Raw genomic sequence first — 19897 nt, 5'->3', positions numbered from 1 at the left:
TATATCATAAACAATGTATTTATTAAATAAAATTTAGAGCAAAAATAGATTTTTAAATTTTACAACTTCCTCATGAAGAAAACACCAGTCTACTTAGCATATTTTTAAAATTCCACAAATTTTTAAAAGTCTATAAATTGAGTTTAATTTCTACCTCATTGAATGTCTTATCAATTACTTGGTACCGATTAGGCAAATTAATCTCTTTGAATCTTAATCTCATTAGACGATAACAATGCTTTTTTATAAGAATCTTTTAACAATGACAACAAAATATCTCTAAATCACAATACCTAGTGTCGAGCATATGGTTACTGAAACTTAGTAAAAATTATTATTCTTTTCTTAGTTTCAATAACTTTATTCCATCTGGTTCATTTTTATTCTGAGACTTATAAAAGTAACATTGTGAACATATATAATATAATGATATGTAAAACATATATATGTAACAACATATTTCTCAAAAGAAATGGATGACCAGTCAGATAGCATCCTTGTGAGAAGTGTGGACTATGTTGCTGTCTGTCCTGGTGAATCATCTGTGTCATTGCTATCTGTCTACATCCTGTGTAAAGTGCGAAAGCATAGAAGCTGGACTAGTGCCAGGAAACAGCTTTATCGTACACTAATTATCTTATTTAACTATATGTTTCCGGTAACATGGAAAATATATGAAAATAATACTAAAGCTTATACTACTAGAAAATGGGGATTTCTTACTATATAGTAATAAGGAAAGCTTATACATCTGAATATGTTTTGAAGTAGAGGATAAAACCTTGACTATATATTAAAAAAAAAACCTTCTAGGTGTCAGGAGAGATGGTTCAGCGGGGAAGGAAGCAGGGAGGGTGGGACAGGGAGGAGAAGGGGGAGGGGGATATGACTGGGATATAAAGCGAATAAGTAAACAGGTTAATAATAAAGAGTTCTCTCTACTCTAGTAGAGCACCCAAGCCAGATATCTTACAACTGCCTATCGCTCCCGCTCCACCGCATTCTATTATTTCTTACATCTCCATGTACAGAGACACACATATAAACATTGTTTAAAAATAAAGTCTCCTTAAGAAGAACACTATTACTTCTGCAGCTCTGAAGGATCCACCCAAGCTTAATATAAAGGACCAGGACTTAATATAAAGAAAATATTTGAGTGGTAACACGAAATATGGTGGACCACCAAGGTTAGAAATCTTTGTGAAGCCCCTTTGAACCTGAAATTCTGTTTCACATCAAACAGTGGCCAGTCTACGGTTGCAGGACTGAGTTTACAGATTAAAGAAACTGAGCAAGGAGAAATCTTGTGTGTGTGTGTGTGTGTGTGTGTGTGTGTGTGTGTGTGTGTGTGTATGTGTGTACGTGTGTGTTTGTGTGTGTGTATGTGTATGTATGTGTGTCTGTGTGTGTGTGTGTTTGTGTGTGTGTGTGTGTGTGTGTGTGTGTGTGTGTGTGTGTGTGTGTGAAGGAAAAGTACTTGAGGAGTGATGGGTGACAGGAGATTCATTGCTGGAAAAGCAATTTAGAAGCATTAACAATAACAGATTATTTTCTTCTGTTTTTGAGATTACAATTTAATCCCAACACTTCTCCTTTCTCTTTTCTCTCTTTGAATGCTTCTAAAAATGCCTCCTTGCTCTCTTTCAAATGCATGGTCTATTTTGCTTATTAAATATTGTTAATGCATATTTCTAAGTATAACCTGCTCAGTCTATATAATGTTACTTGTCTATAAGTAGTATTTTCCTAAAAAAGTAACACATGTAAATTTGTGAATACATACACATATGTAGTTAAAACAAAATTTTCTATATGAGTTCACAGTGCTTCCTCTAAAACCCAAAGACTACCTAATTAAAATCCCAACTCCAAGTAAGAGAAGGCCTTTTAAGTCCATTGAGCTGTTCTTTTGAATCTTCTTTAAGCTCCTTGAATTATTTGATAATGTTTCTGATTTTTCTTTTAAATTCTGTGTCGAAGAGTTCATCTAGGTAATTTACAGAGGTGTCAAACACTTCTATGGGGTTGGTAGTTTTTGGAGAGAAGATACAGACTTGTTATTGCATAATGGTATTTTTATGATGGGATGGGGGCCTGCAGGTTTGTAGACTTCTCTTATTAGTTCTAATCTAATATGGTCAGGACATGTTCAGGCAGAAGACAGGATGTGGAAGTAGGTTTGACCTAGAAACTGGAACTGGCTTGGATGGAAAGCAGTCTGATGGACAGAGGGGTATAGGTTTATGTATAGGAAACTTGTGCCTTTCCTGACCCAAGGCTGGAGTATGGAGCTTGATTTGGCTGCGTGGGAAGGTCAGATGTGATAGGAAAGATGCCTGTCGGTTTGAGTATGGATATTCAGAATTCCATCAGAAGCCTGGAGTGGTTACAGGGCAGGCAGGGGTGGACACACTTGGCAGAGGCACTGGATGTGGAACCTGAGCTAGAAAGGACAGTTTGGAAAGAAGGCTTGTATAGGGAGGTCAGGCAGACTCACTGGGGTAAATCCTGGAAAAAAGTGGAAGGTTTTGACTGGACAGTACTAGTTTTCAGGACTCTTTTGTGTAGTGTGTCCCTTGTGCCCTAACCTTTGGCCTCAATGACATATGGAATCATAGAAGAGAAGGGCAGGAACATACTAACAAAGAAAGGAATCTATCAACTTGTGCTTGAAGCAACATACTCATATAATGCTTCAGCTGTCATGAGCCTGGTCGGTGTTATATAAACAAGGGGCCACCAATGACCCAGGAGCATAGTTCACCATTCCTCTTATCAGCAGCAGAAGAAGCACCTTTGACAATAGAAAAAAAGCATCAGTGGGAGGCACACTAAAAGCAAGAGTGAGGTTCTGAACGTCAAGAAAGTTTTTATTATCAATGATTACAGTTCTACTTCCCACCCCTACCTGCTTTCTCCTTATGGAAAAGCCACCTCACAGTATATTTCACTTCCTTGTTTCTCAGACTGTAAGTGATGAGATTGAGAAATGGAGCAAGAACAACAGGAGTAACAAACATGTCCCAGAAGGCTGAGTAAGTGGTCAGGGATCGCAAATACTTGACATTGACAGCCACATGAGAGAGAGAGAGAGAGAGAGAGAGAGAGAGAGAGAGAGAGAGAGAGAGAGAGAGAGAGAGAGAGAGAATCACTATTTTGAGGGCATCCACACAATAAATCACCACCACAATCTGGATAGTCAGGCAAACTACAAGGAAGGAGGCCAGGATCTCTATTGAATGAATTACATCCCCAATGACCATCAGAGATCCTATCTGTATAGGCCAAACGGAGCACAGGGGTGAAATCACAGAAGATCTCATGGTTCTAGCTGAACCACAGAAAGGCAGAGTGATGATGAAACATCCAATCTTAGGGAGAACAAGAAGGAAGCCACAGAAGCAAGATCAAGATGATAATTTGATTCAAAGTTTGGAAGTCATGACAGTCAGGTAATCAAGAGGATAGCACATGTAGCTATGTACTTGTCAACGGACACTGCTGTCAGCACACAACCTTCTGTGATACCCAACAAGTAGAAAAAGTACATCTTTATACAAGACACCAAAACATAGGAAGGTTCTATGTAGGGAGCAGCTCAACATCTCTATGTCCAATGAGTTTTGTGGCTTATCTTCAGCAATTTGGCATTGCTGTCAGCTTGTAGAGAACAAACAATTGTCTTGGCAACAGCATGGGTTGTTTGGGGGATTTCCATATGACACATTGGGCCAACAACTCAATCAGATGTAACTCAGTCCAGTACTTAAAGTTTTGTTCAGTGACTAGAGATGATCAATTGTGACTCTATCCTCCCTATTATTTGGAGACTTAGTTAGGACTGACTTTGTATATTTTAGAAGGTCTCTACTGCAATAGGTTTCACACTACCCCTCAAATGCCTCTTAATTCAGGCTATTTCTCCCTGCATTCCCTCCTCCCCCTCCCCAATCCTGCCATTCCAATACCTCTTCCCCTCAGTTCATGCATAAAATCTATTCTATTTCTCCCTCCCAGGGAAATCCATGTGTCCCCCTTCCTTCCTTTATTCTTTATCTTGCTGAGTCTGAAGATTGTAACTAGCTTATTTACTTAAGGGTTAAATTCCACATGTAAGCAAATACATACCATACTTATCTTTCTGAGTCTAGATTACCTTGTTCAGGATGATGTTTTTTTTTTCTAGTGCTCATATAGATGCAAAGTTCATGATGTCATTTTGTTGTGAGTTTAGTGTTCTGTGTATTCAAATCCTTAATTTTGGGCCCTGAGCTCTGGTTGCAGTCTGGACTAGGGTATTGCCACATACAATAATCAACATTGTGTAAACTTTGCCCCCCCCCCAGTGATCTCTGATTGGTTAATAAAAATCTGGACAGCTTGTAGCTGTGCAGAAGGGATTTAAGCAGAGCGTCCATTCCTGGTCTGGGGGTCTCAGGTAGGAACCATGAAGGGAGAGGAGGAAGAAAGAAAAAGAGGTAGAGAAAGTATGTGGCCTGATAGAAAAGAAACAGCCCAGACTGGACCAATATAGCAAGAAAATCATGGCATATGGCTGTGAAATAGCAAGACTAGCATAGATGGGTTAGTATAAATGGATATCTTCCCAGTTGTGGTGCTTAAAGGTTATTAGTAAATCTTATAAGTCTCTGTCTTGTTTATTTGGGTGCTAGAGTGGGTGATTAGAAAATTTCCCAAATTATAAAAAAAATTACATCATTTTTTTAGACAATTGAGTAATACTCCATTGTGTAATTTTACCACATTTTGTTTATCCATTCTTCTGTTGAGTCACATCTAAGTGGTCTTTATTTCAGGCTATTATGAATAGAGCAGCAGTGGGCATAGTTGAAAAAGTGTCTCTGTGGTAGGATGAAGCGTTCTTTGGGTATATACTCAAGAATGGTGCAACTAGATCTTGAGGTAGATTTATTTTAATTTTTCTGAGGAAATATCACACAGAACTCCATAGTGTTGCAGTTTGCACCCCCACCAGCAATGGATGAGTGTTCCGTTATTCCACATCCTCACCAGCATGAGATGTAAATTGCACAATTTTTCATTGATCTTAGCCATTCTGACAAGTGTAAGATGGAATCTCAGTGTAGCCTTGATTACGTTTCCCCTGACAGCTAAGGAAGTTGAACATTTATTTAAGTGTTTCTCAATCATTTGAGCATCTAGTTTTAAGAATTCTCTGTTTACATAGGTACCCCATTTTTTAATTGGGATATTTGTTTTCTTGGTTAACTAGTTGCATTCTTTGTAAAAAAAATTTTATTTATTTTTAATTTGTTCACTTTACATCCTGATTGTAGTGCCCTCTCTCATTGCCTCCAAATTCCACACTTTCTCCTTCCCTCCTCTAGTCCTCAGAAAGGGGAACCCTTCTCTCCTAACATCTGATGTCAGCCTATCAAGTCTCCTCTAGGCATGAGCATAGGAGATCTTTCCACCTTCTGATATCTTCTTCAACTTCTTCCTTCAGAGACTTGAAGTTTTTTTCATATGGGTATTTCCCTTGCTTGTTAGAGTTAAACCAGAATATTTTATGTGTGTGTGTGGTGTGTGTGGTGTGTGGTGTGTGTGTGTGCGTGTATGTGTGTGTGTGTGTGTGCGTATGTGTGTGTGTGTGTGTGTGTGTGTGTGTGTGTGTGTTTGTGTGTGTGTGTTTGTTGTGGAAGGAATTTGGCCTTCCTTGCCTTGGATTGAGCCCAGGGTTAGGGTCATTTTAGGTGGTTTTAACCTGTTGAGTCCCCACTGATATCCCACTGAGATAAACATTTGTGATAGACTGAGGGGGAAGCAATCTTGGAACCAGGATTAAGGACAAGGATAAAGGACTCCAGCTGGGCTATTGTATTGTAAATCGACTATTAGTAGGAAGAGGGAACCTGAGGAGAGACCGGTAGTTCCTGCTCAACTGTGAGAGAAGCAAGCAGAGAGACAAAGAAGAAGGATGCAGGGTTGGTGTGGATCGCTTCTGTTGCACAGAGGATCTGCAAGGATGCCCAGAGATGCCAAGGGATTCGCTATGCTGAAATGATACCCAGAAGGTTTATCCTTGTTCTTCCTAACCTTCTTTCCCTCCTGTTTAGGATAATTGGGTTGTAAGGAAGATAGTTAAGGAACAAGAGCCAACAGTAGGTGTGTGTGTGTGTGTGTGTGTGTGTGTATTGTGAAGGGTGGTATTTCCCTAATTTCTTTCTCTAAATAAGGGCTACAAAAAAAAGGGGGTTACCAATTTTTTAAATTGATTTTTGTATCTAGCTATTTTGCTGAAGGTGTTTATCAGCAATAGGAGTTCCTTGGTAGAATTCTTAGTGTCCCTTATGTATACTACCATATCACCTGCAAATAGTGATACTTTGACTTCTTCCTTTCCAATTTGTATCCATTTGATCTCTTTTATTTGTCCTATTGCACTAGCTAGGACTTCAAGTACTATAGTGAAGAGATACTATGGTAGAACAGATTGAAAATATGTGTATGTTAGCAACTTCATCTCTCTGAAGGTGGGAGGTAGTATTAAGTAGCTATTAAAATAATTTCCCTTTGTCACATAAAGGATGGAAGCTGTGAACTTTTCCCCAGGCTTGCTAATTTACATGTAGAACTAATTTATGAATAAAAATACTGGATTATTTTACACACACATACTCATATATGTATTCAAATGCTATTCCCTGTCCATGCCTACTGCTACCATTGCATTTGATATTTCATTCTTTTTGTATATACATTTTATATACAAGAAGAAAAGCTTAATGTGTTGTTCATTTGGTTTTCTTCTGTTATTTCTTCCTCTAAGTACATATTTCAGTTTTTAAAAGGAGTAAAGGAATTTTAACATATTCCTCTACTTGTATTAATATGAGTGACTTTTGCAATCTTTCTATGTTTTTACTATATATGCTTATCAATGCACCTTTTTGTAGAAATAAACATTGTTCTTGATTTTTTTCTTTAATTAAGACCTATGGAGAGATCTTTGGTGTCACTAAAATGTGACAAATCTCAGGGAGAACCTTACTCCTTTAACTACTGCTAATAACCCTCTGGTCTTCTAGATCTCTCTGAAAAAATTCCACTGAAATTGAATCTATTTCTAGTGCTTTAGAGTTGTGCTGTGTTCATGGCTGTTACAATGACTACTGCAAAAGAGAACTTGGACTTTGGACCATGGGCTGAGAGCTTTACTCCCCCTTTTTTTCCCCCTCAATTCATCTCCTGACTCAGTCTATCTGACATTATATAGGAAAAATATTCCTTCATATCTTATACAGAAAAAAATGTATCTTCTTTTATCTGCTATCTAGATGACTTAAAAATCTTAGCTTCCCACAGGCAATGGGACCTGTTGAATCAGAAGTGTGGCAATGAGAGTTCCCTAATTAGGCACTTGGGTATGAGTAGCTTTTCCCTAGGCACTGGAGAGAATGTATCTTTGATACATTGTTTATCCCCAAGAAATATAGTGTGGTAGTTATCAAATTCCTATTTGTTGGGCTGCAAAGAAATTACAATATTTGGGAAAGGGGATGCTGTAAGAGGTGGGTATAAAATGGAAAGACCTGCAGAGTCATTGTCGAGGTCATGCCAACCCATGAGGTAGGAGGATGGGTCTTTTGGCAGGTCATTGTTCTCTTTCACTGCAGAGAATTACATCAAATATGTGCAGAATCGGTCTATTAAATTTCATCTGTGACACTAAATCTAGGATGTTTCTCATTGATATTGAAGCCTGGGTTCAATTATAATCAGGGATATCTATATGTTGTATGCCAGAATTAGGAAAGACACCTAGGAATAACAAAACCCTTGAACAAATTATTATAGGCTACTATGTGAGTTTCTGGTTGTTCCTTTTCCCCAGGAAGTAGGGGAGTCCACTTTGCTATAATTCTTCCTTTTTCCTTCTTCCAGGTTTCAATTTTGTGATTGTGAAGTGTATTATTGACAGAGTAATTTGACTCACTGCACAGTTGTGCATGTATTATGTCATGCCATATCAATATAGCATACCAAGCTATAAATGAGAAAGATGCAGATATTAAAATTGTTTTACAAATATCACATGTACACACATTGGTTTTTTAGTCTTAAAAAAGAGCTTTGGCAATTTTTAAGCATTCCTTGTCTGTGCAAGTTTTTGTTTTGTTTTGGTTTTTGGTTTTTGTTTTGTTTGTTTGTGTTTTGCAAACCCACCTGTTTCCATGTAAAAATTTTTACCTCAGTACCTGAGTGATTGAATTGGAACAATGCATATTTGAAGCCAATGCACATGGATAACAGTATAAAACAAGAAGCAGTTAGAGCATGGATTGTTTTTTTCTGTGAGCATTAATTTTTAAAATAAACATTTTTATGAAGAAATACCAAAAGGCATTTTATGCTTCATATTTTATGTTTGATTGCATATTTATCATTCTACAGGATCTCTAGACAGGAAGTAAAATCCTTAGTTCATGATTGCCAGGCTAATTTTTGTGTGTGTGTGAATACTTGTTTTGTGGTTTCAAAAGAGTATGTGTACTATATCTAAAGTCGCTTCCCAGAAGACTACTCTTTTGCATAGATATCAATGGCCTTCTTTTTCCAGGACCTGTCTTCAGACTCCTCCTTCTTAAGCTGTTGAGTTTGACAAAGACACAGCTTAGACTTCCATCATGCAAAATATTTTAGCAAATAGTCATAAAAATGTCATTAAACTTTTTCGTAGAAGCTCACTGCTCTCCAGCTTTACATCGGTAGAATGAATTAATTTTTTTTGTCAAGGATGATATGTCAGAAAACTCTCACAATTGAAAAAGGAAATCTTGTGTTGAATGCCAATGATGAATTGCCCTCTCAGAAAGTAGCATCCTTTAAAGCAAAGGTCCAGGTTAAAGGTCCAGGTATATTCCTGTTCAATTACCAGTTCTTGATCAACTGATCTAACATCAAATATTATTTTCAATAAATGGATGGTTCTTGAAAACAAACATTTCTTCCCTCCTCCCCGCAGGCACAGCTTGTTATCACTAGGAATGGATTGACCTATTGAGATCCAGTAGATTGTGAAATGGTGTTGAAAACATCTCACATTGCATAAGAAGCCTCCCATCATCCCCAGTAAATAATTGTATGACCAAAAAATATCAATGGTGCTAAGTATGAGAAATTGTGTTCCATGCTAATTAATGATCCCTAATTTGTGAGGATACAGGGGAGCCCATCTGAAGCTTTGGCCAAATCTGTGTCTGGATATGGAGTGTTGGCTAAAGCCTTCCGGATACTACTCAATTACACTTACAATGCAACATCTGGGCTAGGTATTTCAAACCATTAAAAACTCTACCTTGGGGTCCAGACTAGACCACCTCACATACTTATATGGGCATAAGCTGTGATATTTCAAAAATATGTTGTACCCAGCATAATATTTGACTCTTTCTTTTTACTTTGAAGTTAACAAAGATATTAAACCTAGGGAAAGAAATACTTGCCCCGTAGGCTTTAAAATACTCACATGAAAATGATCTCCTGCTGAACCACAATTGTTAATTTTATTAACATTCATTTTCTGTCCTTAATATTCCTTCTCAAAAGATGTCTAGTTACTACTAGAAAAACTAATATCATACTGATTGTCTCTGTAAGTCATTTTATGTAAAATAATTTTCCTTAGATTATGCAGTGAAAAGCGGTTTTGAAACTATTGCTCTTTCATAAAATTTATCAAACTGCCACTCAACAGCATATATAAACTCATATTTCTAAGAAGGCAGCTGTTTATTAAAAAAATAACTTACTACTAAATATACTTACAAGTTTTGCAAATTTGACAGAATTACTTAATAATTTTCCAAACAACTAATCGTATATTTTATTTAATTGACTTAATATTGAGACTGATTAGATAGTTAACACTTTTTCTATTTGTTCTTCTATGTGAGTTCCAACTTACTTATTCCTTCACCCAGCAGATAATTTGGAGAAAATATGGATAAGAAGAATCAAACAAAGGTGACAGAATTTTATTTTTCTGATTTCCCTCAGCTTGAGAGTGGTGGCCTTTTGTTCTTCACCCTTCTGCTCTGTGTCTACATGTTCATTGTTGTTGGGAACTCCATGATCTTCTTGGCTGTGCAGCTGGATGTGCGGCTGCACAACCCCATGTACAGTTTCATCAGCATATTCTCCTTCCTGGAGATTGGCTACACCACAGTGACCATTCCCCAAATGCTCTACAACCTGGTCAGCAAAGAGAAAACCATCTCCTTCATTGGCTGCCTGGTGCAGATGTATTTTTTCCATTCCTTTGGAGTCACAGAAAGCTTAGTCCTCACAATGATGGCCATCGACAGGTACGTTGCCATCTGTAACCCACTCCGCTATGCAACCATTATGACTCCTCAGCTGTGCAAGCAGCTTTCCACAGGCTCTTTCACCCTTGGCTTCCTCATGCTCCTCCCAGAGATTGTGTGGATATCCACTCTGCCCTTCTGTGGCCCCAATCAGATTCACCAACTCTTCTGTGACTTAGAACCTGTGCTTCTCTTAGCGTGTACAGACACGTCTATGATTCTCATTGAAGATATCATCCATGCTATCTCCATCCTGACTTGCGTCTCTATCATCACCCTGTCCTATTTAAGAATCATCACTGTGATCCTGAAGATTCCATCTGGTGAGAGCCGCCAGAAGGCATTCTCCACGTGCACCGCTCACATCACTATTTTCTTGTTGTTTTTTGGCAGCGTGGCTCTCATGTACCTGCGCTTCTCTGTCACCTTCCCTCCACTACTGGAGAAGGTCATTGCACTAATGTTTGCTGTCCTGGCTCCATTTTTCAATCCTATAATCTATAGCCTGAGGAACAAGGATATGAAAGATGCCGTTAAGAAAATGTTGTGTTCTCTAAAGGTATTTAGAGTCTCCGGGAATTAATATGGGTTTATCCGTGCCTGTTCAAGGGTATTTTAAAGCAAATAATCCATTTCTGAGATTACCAATTAAATTCTTTTCACGGTCTTGGTCGTATTTCTTTCCAGTTTTCTAACATAATGAGCATTGCTTGTTCTGACAGAGGTGGTCATCTGGATCCTTGAACTACTCAGATTATTGACAGACTCTTATTTCAAAATCACAAATAGTACAGTACTATCTTTCCCACGTCACTCAAGGATCATGGACCAAGGAAAAATAACATTTGTAATTGGCACACCTAAGTGCTTCCTTTCTAAACTCTTTCGCTTTATGCTTAGAATTAATTGGTTACTTACACAGTCATTTATAGCATGCTAACAAAATCCACCTGACTAAGATGATTTGAGTGGTGAAAGGAGCACAACTTCCTGATGTTTTACTGGAAACAGTTGCCATACTCTCCATAGTTGGTTAGTATAGTTACCTGGTACATAGTTTCTCATTGGGACTTCATGTTGTTTTCAAGTTTCTATAGGGAACATTATAGAGCTTTTCCTCTGGCCTCCATGAGCACACATACACACACACACACACACACACACACACACACTCACACACACTCACACACACTCACACACACATCTAAAAATTATTTGATGCTGGTAGTATTAGAACGTTCAGCACTTTGTCATGCTCCATTCAAATGCCATGCCATCATAGTATCTCACTGTCTTTATTCTCACTGTTTCCTAGCTTTGGTTTGCTTTTCTATTCTCTGCCCTAGAACTTTCACTTACCATTACAAATTTTATAAAATTTGCCCTTTGGTTCAATCTTCTTTGCATGCTTGCTACAATATTATTCCAGAAGTTCTAGGAATAAAGTAAAATATCCAGAAAAGTGATTTTTGCCTTGCTCCTAAGAGGAGAAAAACAGGACTGGCAACAGTTTCTGTTGATGTTAGAACAAGAGGCCATCTAGTGGTGTGGAAATGCTGTCAGCACGGAAGATACCAGCACTTTCACAGTTTTCTTTGGTTTTGCAAACAAGATGTCAAAAATGACATTTTGCTACAGCAATATAAAGGCTAAATAAGTTTTGAATCCTTATCGTTATAGCCACAGATAAATTGAGCTCATATCCTTCATCAAAGAAGCTTTTATTTTGCCAAAATGATTGTAAGCACCAGAGGAATGGCACTCCTAAGAAAAGATATTGTGGTCTAGACATGACAGTGAAGGAGCATTCATGAGCTCTCATCAATAAGGTTGTTAAATTATTAAATTATTCAAAAATCTTAAATATTCTATTTATAAAGTGATCAATTTTATTATTCTATTTAAAGGTGTTTAATAAATATTTTTCTTTAATGGTTTAAATGTGGCATTTAGATCTACCTTTAAGATACATTTAAATCAAATGTACATTATTTATGTGTCTCAACTTATTTATTCAACAAAACATCCAAAGTTCATCAATATCCTTTATAATATGAAAATAAAATTCCAAATATGAACATTCCCACATCTTTTCCTATATTTATGTGATTAATGTAGTAAAATACATCTTTTTGTTGTTTTTGTTTTTATATTTTGAGACAGTGTTTTTTTGTGTAGCCTTGGCTGTCCTGGACTTGCTTGTGGACCAGGCTGGCCTTGAACTCACTGTGATTCACCTGCCTCTGCCTCCTGAGTGCTGGGAGGGATTAAAGGATTGTGTTACGATGCCTGGCAATATACATCTTAATGTCATAACTCTATTAATTTCACTAAAAATATGGATTTTCTAACCATAAAATTTATATCAACTTTACTGAACACAATGTTTAAATCAGTTGCTCAATTACAGACAATTAGAATTGCGTAGTAGAATTGATATTCTCATGAATCAAAGTATCTTAAATAATACATTAAAATCCTAAGTATACCTGCATTTTCATTCTAAATCATAAAGCATAGGTTTTGACTTCTTCAAACATTTTTGGACTTTATTCTAAGGATGTGGAGAGTTTCAAAGATGCAAACACATATCACATTTTTATCTTGTGACTCATCTTCCACTAATGAAGAAAGTATATATACTGAGGCTGCTACAACAAGTAATATGCAAAAATACTAAAGATATAACTGAATTTCTTATATCCCTGCCAATTGAATGTAAAAAATATTAAGCAAATTTAGAACATTATATATTATGTGACTATGTGTTCTGCGGGAAACAGAAAAAGAGATGTACAGATTCAATGAAGAAATAGAATTTCAGATCTATTTCAATCATGAAATTGATGCAAAAACCCTCAATAATATACTCATAAACAGAATCCCAAAATCCATCAAATATGTCTTTCACTATAATCAAGTAGGCTTCCTCTCAGGGATGTAGGATGGTTCAACATACAAAAATCCCTCAATACAGTCCACCATATAAATAAGATGAAAGAAAAATCAAATGATCATCTCATTAGATGCAGAAAAAGTCTTTGACAAAAATCTGACATCCCTTCATGAGAAAAGTCGTGGAGAGAGGAGGGATACAAGCCCATACATAAGCATAATAAAGGTTATAAATCCAAGCTAATAGTTAATATAAAATTAAATGGAAAGAAAGTCAAAACACTTCCTCTAAAATTTAGAACAAGACAAGACTGCCTACTCTTTTCATATCTCTTCAATATAGTACTTGAAGTCACAGCTAGAGCAATACAGCAATACAGCAAGGAGATACAAAATCAGAAAGGAAGAAGTCAAAGTATTGCTATTTGCAGACAATATGATCGTGTACATAAATTATCCCAAAAATTCCACCACAGACTCCTGATAAACCCTTTCAGCAAAGTGGTCGGATACAAGTTTAATTTAAAAATCAGTAGCCCTTCTGTATACAAATGACAAAAGGCTGAAAAAGAAATTAGGGAAATTACACCCTTCACAATAGTCATAAATAATATAAGGTACCTTTGTGTAACCTTAGCCAAGCAAGTCAAAGACCTGTATGACAAGAACTTCAGATCTCTAAAGAAAGAAATTGAAAAAGATATCGGAAGATAGAAAGGTGTCCATGATCACGGATCAGTAGGATTAACATAGCAAAAATGACCATCTTACCAAAAGCAATCTACAGATTCAATGCAATCCACAACAAAATACTAACATTATTCATTATAGACCTTGAAAGAACAATTCTAAACTTCATATGGACAAACAAAAAACCTAGAATACCCAAAAACAATCCTATACAATTAAAAAACCAAAAGCCTTCTCGAGGTATCTTCATCCCAGACTTCAAGCTATACTACAGAGCAATAGTAATAAAAAGTATATGGTACTGGCATAAAAATAGACTAGTGGATCAACGAAATAAAATTCAGGACCCAGAAATCAACCCACACACCTATGGACATGTGTTTTTTTTTTTTTAACAAAGGAGTAAAAAATCATACAATGGAAAAAAGACATCATTTGCAACAAATGATGCTGGTCTAACAGGATGTCAACATATAGAAAAATGCAAATAGATCCATAGTTATCACCCTGCACAAAACTCAAGTCCAAGTCAATAAAAGACCTCAACATAACAATGGATACACTAAGTCTTTTAGAAGAGAAAGTGGGGAAGAGCAATGAACTCAATGACACAGGCAATAACTTCCTGAATAGGATACCAATAGCTCAGGCTCTAAGATAAAAAATTAACAAATGGCACTTCTTGAAACTGAAAAGCATATGTTAGGCTAAGGACAATGTCAATAGAATGAAATATCAGTCTACAGATTGGGAAAATATCTTCACCAATCCTACATCCGACAAAGGTCTAATGTCCAAAATATATAAAGAACTCAAAACATTAAACACCAACAAACAAAATAATTCAATGTAAAAATGGAGAACAGAGATAAACAGAAAATTCCCAAAAGAGGAATCTCAAATGGCCAAGAAGCAAGTAAAAGAAATGCTGAATATCCTTAGTAGTCAGGGAAATGCAAATCAAAAATGATTCTGGGATTCCACCTTATACCCATCAGAATGGCCTAGATCAAAAGCTCAAGTACTGCACTTGCTGCCAAGGATGTGGAGAAAGGGGAACACTCCCCCATTGCTGGTGGGAGTGCAAACTTGTACAACCACTTTGGAAATCAATCTGGCGCTTTCTCAGAAAATTGGGAATAGGTTCACCTCAAGACCCAGCTATACCACTCTTGGGTATGTACCCAAAAGATGCCCTACCATACAACAAGTACACTTGCTCAACTATATTAATAGCCAGAATCTGGAAACAACTTAGATGCTCGTCAACCAAAAATGGGTAAAGAAACTGTGGTACATTTACACAACAGAATACTCCTCAGCTATTTAAAAAAAGAAAAAAGGAAAAAGAGAAAGAAAAATCATGAAATGTGCAGGCAAATGGATGGAACTAGAAGAGATCATTCTGAGTGAGATAACCCAGACTCAGAAAGACACACATGGTATATACTCACTTATAAGTAGATTCTAGTCATAAAGCATAGGATAAGCACATCACAGTGCACAGACCCAAAGAAGATAAGTAACAAGGAGGATCCAAGGGAGGATGCTTAAACCTCACTCCACTGGGATGAGGCAATAGAATAGACAGAGGAGCCAGGCGTGGTGGCACACGCCTTTAATCCCAGCACTCGGGAGGCAGAGGCAGGTGGATCACTGTGAGTTTGAGGCCAGCCTGGTCTACAAAGCGAGTCCAGGACAGCCATGGCTACACAGAGAGACCCTGTCTCGAACTCCCCCCCCGCAAAAAAAAAGAACAGACAGAGGCAGTAGTTGAAGAGAAAGAACAAAGTAGGAGAGGAAACACAGAGAGATATGAGAGGGGGAGAGCAGACCTCGGGCAAAGGGTTGGGGAGGACAGGGGGACAAAAGACCTGAAGAGAAAACAGAAACCGTGGGCAGAGGCACCTTGGTGACAAGCTGGAGACCTAAGTCATGATAGACTCCCAGGGGGATATAAGAGGAACTCTAGCAGAGACTCCTAGTAGCTGTCCCACAGAGACTGAAAAGGACACCTCCTAGCTAGACAAGTCTCCTAGTAGAGATAGGGGATCATCAACCAGTACACCAAAACTTTGACCCAAAATTCACCCTGCCTACAAGATGTACAGGGATAAATATAGAGCAGATATAGCTGAGATTGAGGGCAGGTCCAACAATGTCCTGACCAATCCAAGACCCACCCTATGGGAGAGAAACATTATTAGCGATACTCTGCTAAGCTAGCAGACAGGAGTCAAGCAGAATTGTCCTCTGAGAGAGGCTCCACCCAGCAGAATCTCAAAACAGATGTTGAGACTCACAGATAAACATTGGGTGGTGCATAGGGAACCTTGTGGAAAAGTAGGGGAAGGAGAAAAGGACCTGGAGGTGACAGGAGCCTCATAAAAAGACCTACAGAGCTAAACAAGCAGGGCCCAGAGGGGCCTGCTGAGACTGAAGGGCCAACCAAGGACTTTGCATGGACTGGACCTATGTCTCTTACAGAATGCATCAGACGATCATCTCAGGATTCATGTGTCTCTCCAAGCAAGGGGAGTGGGGACTCTGACAAAACTCTCTTTCTAGCCTTTCAATCACTTCCCCTTGGCAGGACTGCCTTCCCAGGCCACAAGGGAAGAGGACACACTCAGTCTTGATAGGACTTGATGAGCCAGGGTGTATGGGAAGGGGCTCCCCTCTTCTGAGCAATAAGGGAGGGGGATGTGGAAGACGGAGAGAGCGTGAGTCTGGGAGGAGAGGAGGGATGGGGCTATGACTATGATGCAAAGTGAATAAATAAACAATTTTCTAAAAATGGGATATGGAGGTAAACTGAGAATTCTCAATAGAGGAATCTCTGAAAGCTGAGAAGCGTTTAAAGACGTATTCAATGCCCTTAGTCATAAGGTGAGATGTAAATCAAAATGACTCTTAGATTCCATCTTAGACCTATCAGAATGGCCAAGAGATGTGTCCCAGCCTGTGGGACAAATCGAATCAGGGTTCACCTGAAAGAGGGAGCGGGGATTGAAAGTAAGGTACAGAGAAGTGAGAAATAATGAGTCAAGTCTAGAAATTTCTGATCAAGACTCCAGTTAATGCCAACTAGTAAGAATAAAGAGAGAGCAAGGTCAATGGGATCTATTCTAATCCCACTCACCCTAGCCCCCAGGCAAGAATACAATAGCCTGAATCACTCCCTGTAGAACTTCCTAGTTCTCTGGGCAACTCCCTGTAAGAACTTCCTATTTATCTGAGTAGTTCCCTGTAAGAACTTCCTTGATCCTCTGGGTGCTTCCAAGTTGGGACTTCCCTACTTCTTTCAAAGGTAAATAGTCCAAGGATAGTCTAGAGCACAAGACCTTGTGAGGCAAAGGTGAGCAACTTGAAGGTCACAGCATGCAGCCTAAGCATGGGATTTCTGACATGGCAGAATTTAGCAGGGCTCCCCACAGCTAAGATAAAAAACTCAAGTGACAGAAGATACTGGAGAGGATGTGGAGAAAGGGGAGGACTCCTCCATTGCTGGTGGGAGTGCAAACTTGTACAACCAGTTTGGAAATCAATCTGGTGCTTTCTCAGAAGTTTGGGAATAGTTCTATCAAGGCCCAGCTGTGCAACTCCTGGGCATATAACTGAAAGCTGCTCTACCATACTAAAAAGGACATTTGCTCAGTATGTTCATAGCAGCTTTATTCAGAATAGCTAAAAACTTGAAACAACCTACATCTCCCTCAACTGAGGAATAGATAAAGAACATGTGGTACATTTACACAATGATATACTACTCAGCTATTAAAAAGTCATGAAATTTGCAGGCAAAGGGGTGGGACTAGAAAAGAGCATCCTCAGTGAGGTAACCCAGACCCAGAAAGATACACATGGTATGGACTTATTAGTGGATATTAGTCATATAGTACAGATGACCATACTACGATCCACAGACCCAAAGAAGCCACGTTAGAAAGAGAGAGCAGAGAAGGGCACTCAAATCTCACACAGAAGGAGATAGAATAGACGGCAGAAGCAGATGAAGAGAGGGAACTAGGTAGCAGACAGTATGGGAAGGGAAACAAGGGTGGAAATCAGATGTGAGGAGATCAGGGGCAGGAGGCAAGCGGGCTGAGAGAGAGAAGGGAAACCAAGAAGAGGCATCTCTGAGACAAGCTGCAGACCCTGCAACTGTGTAGGCTCCTGGGAGGAGACTCTATCTGAGACTCAGCAGTGGGGGACATGGAGACTGAAGTAGCCACCTTCAAGCCAGGTAGGACTTCTAGTAGAGGGAGGGGGACACCAACCAACCTACAATATCTTCATCTCAATTTTTACTCTGCCTACAAGAAGTGCAGGGATAGAGACGGAGCAGAGATTGAGGGACTGTCCAACCAATGACTGGCCCAATCTGAGACCCACCCCATAGGAGACAGCCAACTCCTGACACTATTAATGACACTCTGCTACGCTTGCAGAAAGGACCCTATCTTAATTGTCCTCAGAGAGGCTACATTCTGCAGCAGATCCAACTAGATGCTGAGGTCCACAGACAAACATTAGGCAAAGCTCAGGTAGTTTGGTTGAATAGTTGGAGGAAAAATAGAAGGACATGGAGGGGGCAAGAACTCTACAAGAAGACCAAGAAAGTCAACGAACCTAGGCCAATAGGGTCTTGCAGAGACAGAGGCACCAACCAAATTGTATGCATCGTCTTGAGTTAGGCCCCTTATACATATGTAACCAATGAACAGCTTGGTCTTCCTGTGGGTCCCCTAGGCAATGAAGCCTGCTTTTGGATCACTTCCCCTTTAGCAAGGCTGCCTTGCCGGGACTCAGTAGAAGAGGATGCTCTCAGTCTTGACACAATTTGATGTGCTGGGGTGAGTTGAGAAGGTACATCTTCCCTTTTATGAGAGAAGGGGAGGGGAGAAAGAGGAAGAGGGTGGGATGGTGCAACCAGGAGAAAAGGAGGGAGGGGGTTGTGATCAGGATATAAAGTGAATAAATAAACATAAAAAGACAAATTTTTGAAGAGCGATAATTTCAAAAATAAACAATTTTTATATGGAATTTTACTACATCCAGAAGAAAACTGTGGTAACATAAAAGAAGTGGAAATAGACAGAGAGCTGGAAAGGAAAAATGAGAACGGGTATTTCATTGTATACCAGTATTCTCAGGATAAGGAACAAAGCTTTAAAAAACAAGGAGACTTTATTGATTATGATTCCAATGAAGATAATTTAAATCATAATTTAAAATGCAAATGTGCCACCAGGTCTCCCCCTCCAGGGGACATGGTCAAAGAAGGACAGCAGGTTACCAAGAAGAGACTTGATACCCTATGAACATATACAGGGGGAGGTAATCCCCCTCAGGAACAGTCATAGGGGAGGGAAATAAGGGGAAAATGGGAGGGAGGGAAGAATGGGAGGATACAAGGGATGGGATAACCATTGAGATGTAACAAGAATAAATTAATAAAGGAGAAAAAATAAATAAAATGGTAAAAAAAATAAAATAAAAAAAAATGCAAATGTGTGTGCCCGAGTATTGCATGTCTAGTAATAAGAAAATTTTTATAAAAATTATTTGGATCTGTCATGTGATAATTTCCATCTTTCCCTTTCTTTTCTCCCTATTTTATTTTTCTGGATGCATTTTTTTATTTTTATTTTTTAAAATACTGGGCCTCAAACTCTGGGCCTTAGATGTGCAAGAAAAAAAGCTCTATAATCAAGAAATCTCCCAAATCTTGATAATCATCTTTAAATTGATTTTAATGTTAAGCAATCGATCTTTACCCTGAATATGTAAACAAAATAAAATTTGGTCTCAAACTCTGATTATGTTTGCTCTAAAATACGTTTCCATATTTAACTTCTTAGAAATTTATGGTTTCTAATTTTTTATCTTAAAGTATTTCTGTTTTGTTCTATATAAAAATAAATTAAATGTACTGAAGGAGATACAGCTTGACAGTG

At 38.4% G+C, this 19897-nt stretch overlaps 1 protein-coding gene across 1 annotated transcript; it reads left to right on the top strand.

Annotated features, from left to right (window-relative positions):
• Positions 1-9987: 9987 nt before the first annotated feature.
• Positions 9988-10935, top strand: LOC311597199 (olfactory receptor 6K3-like; the record flags this gene model as incomplete). Its single annotated transcript, XM_084781405.1, has 1 exon — positions 9988-10935. The coding sequence occupies one exon, from the start codon at positions 9988-9990 to the stop codon at positions 10933-10935; it is 948 nt and encodes a 315-aa protein (XP_084637531.1).
• Positions 10936-19897: the final 8962 nt, after the last annotated feature.

Source organism: Acomys minous (assembly GCF_964271855.1).
Source record: "Acomys minous genome assembly, chromosome: 1".
Taxonomy (NCBI): Eukaryota; Metazoa; Chordata; class Mammalia; order Rodentia; family Muridae; genus Acomys; species Acomys minous.
Note: the sequence above shows the minus strand (reverse complement) of the source record. Positions and strands in the feature narration are given on the sequence as shown.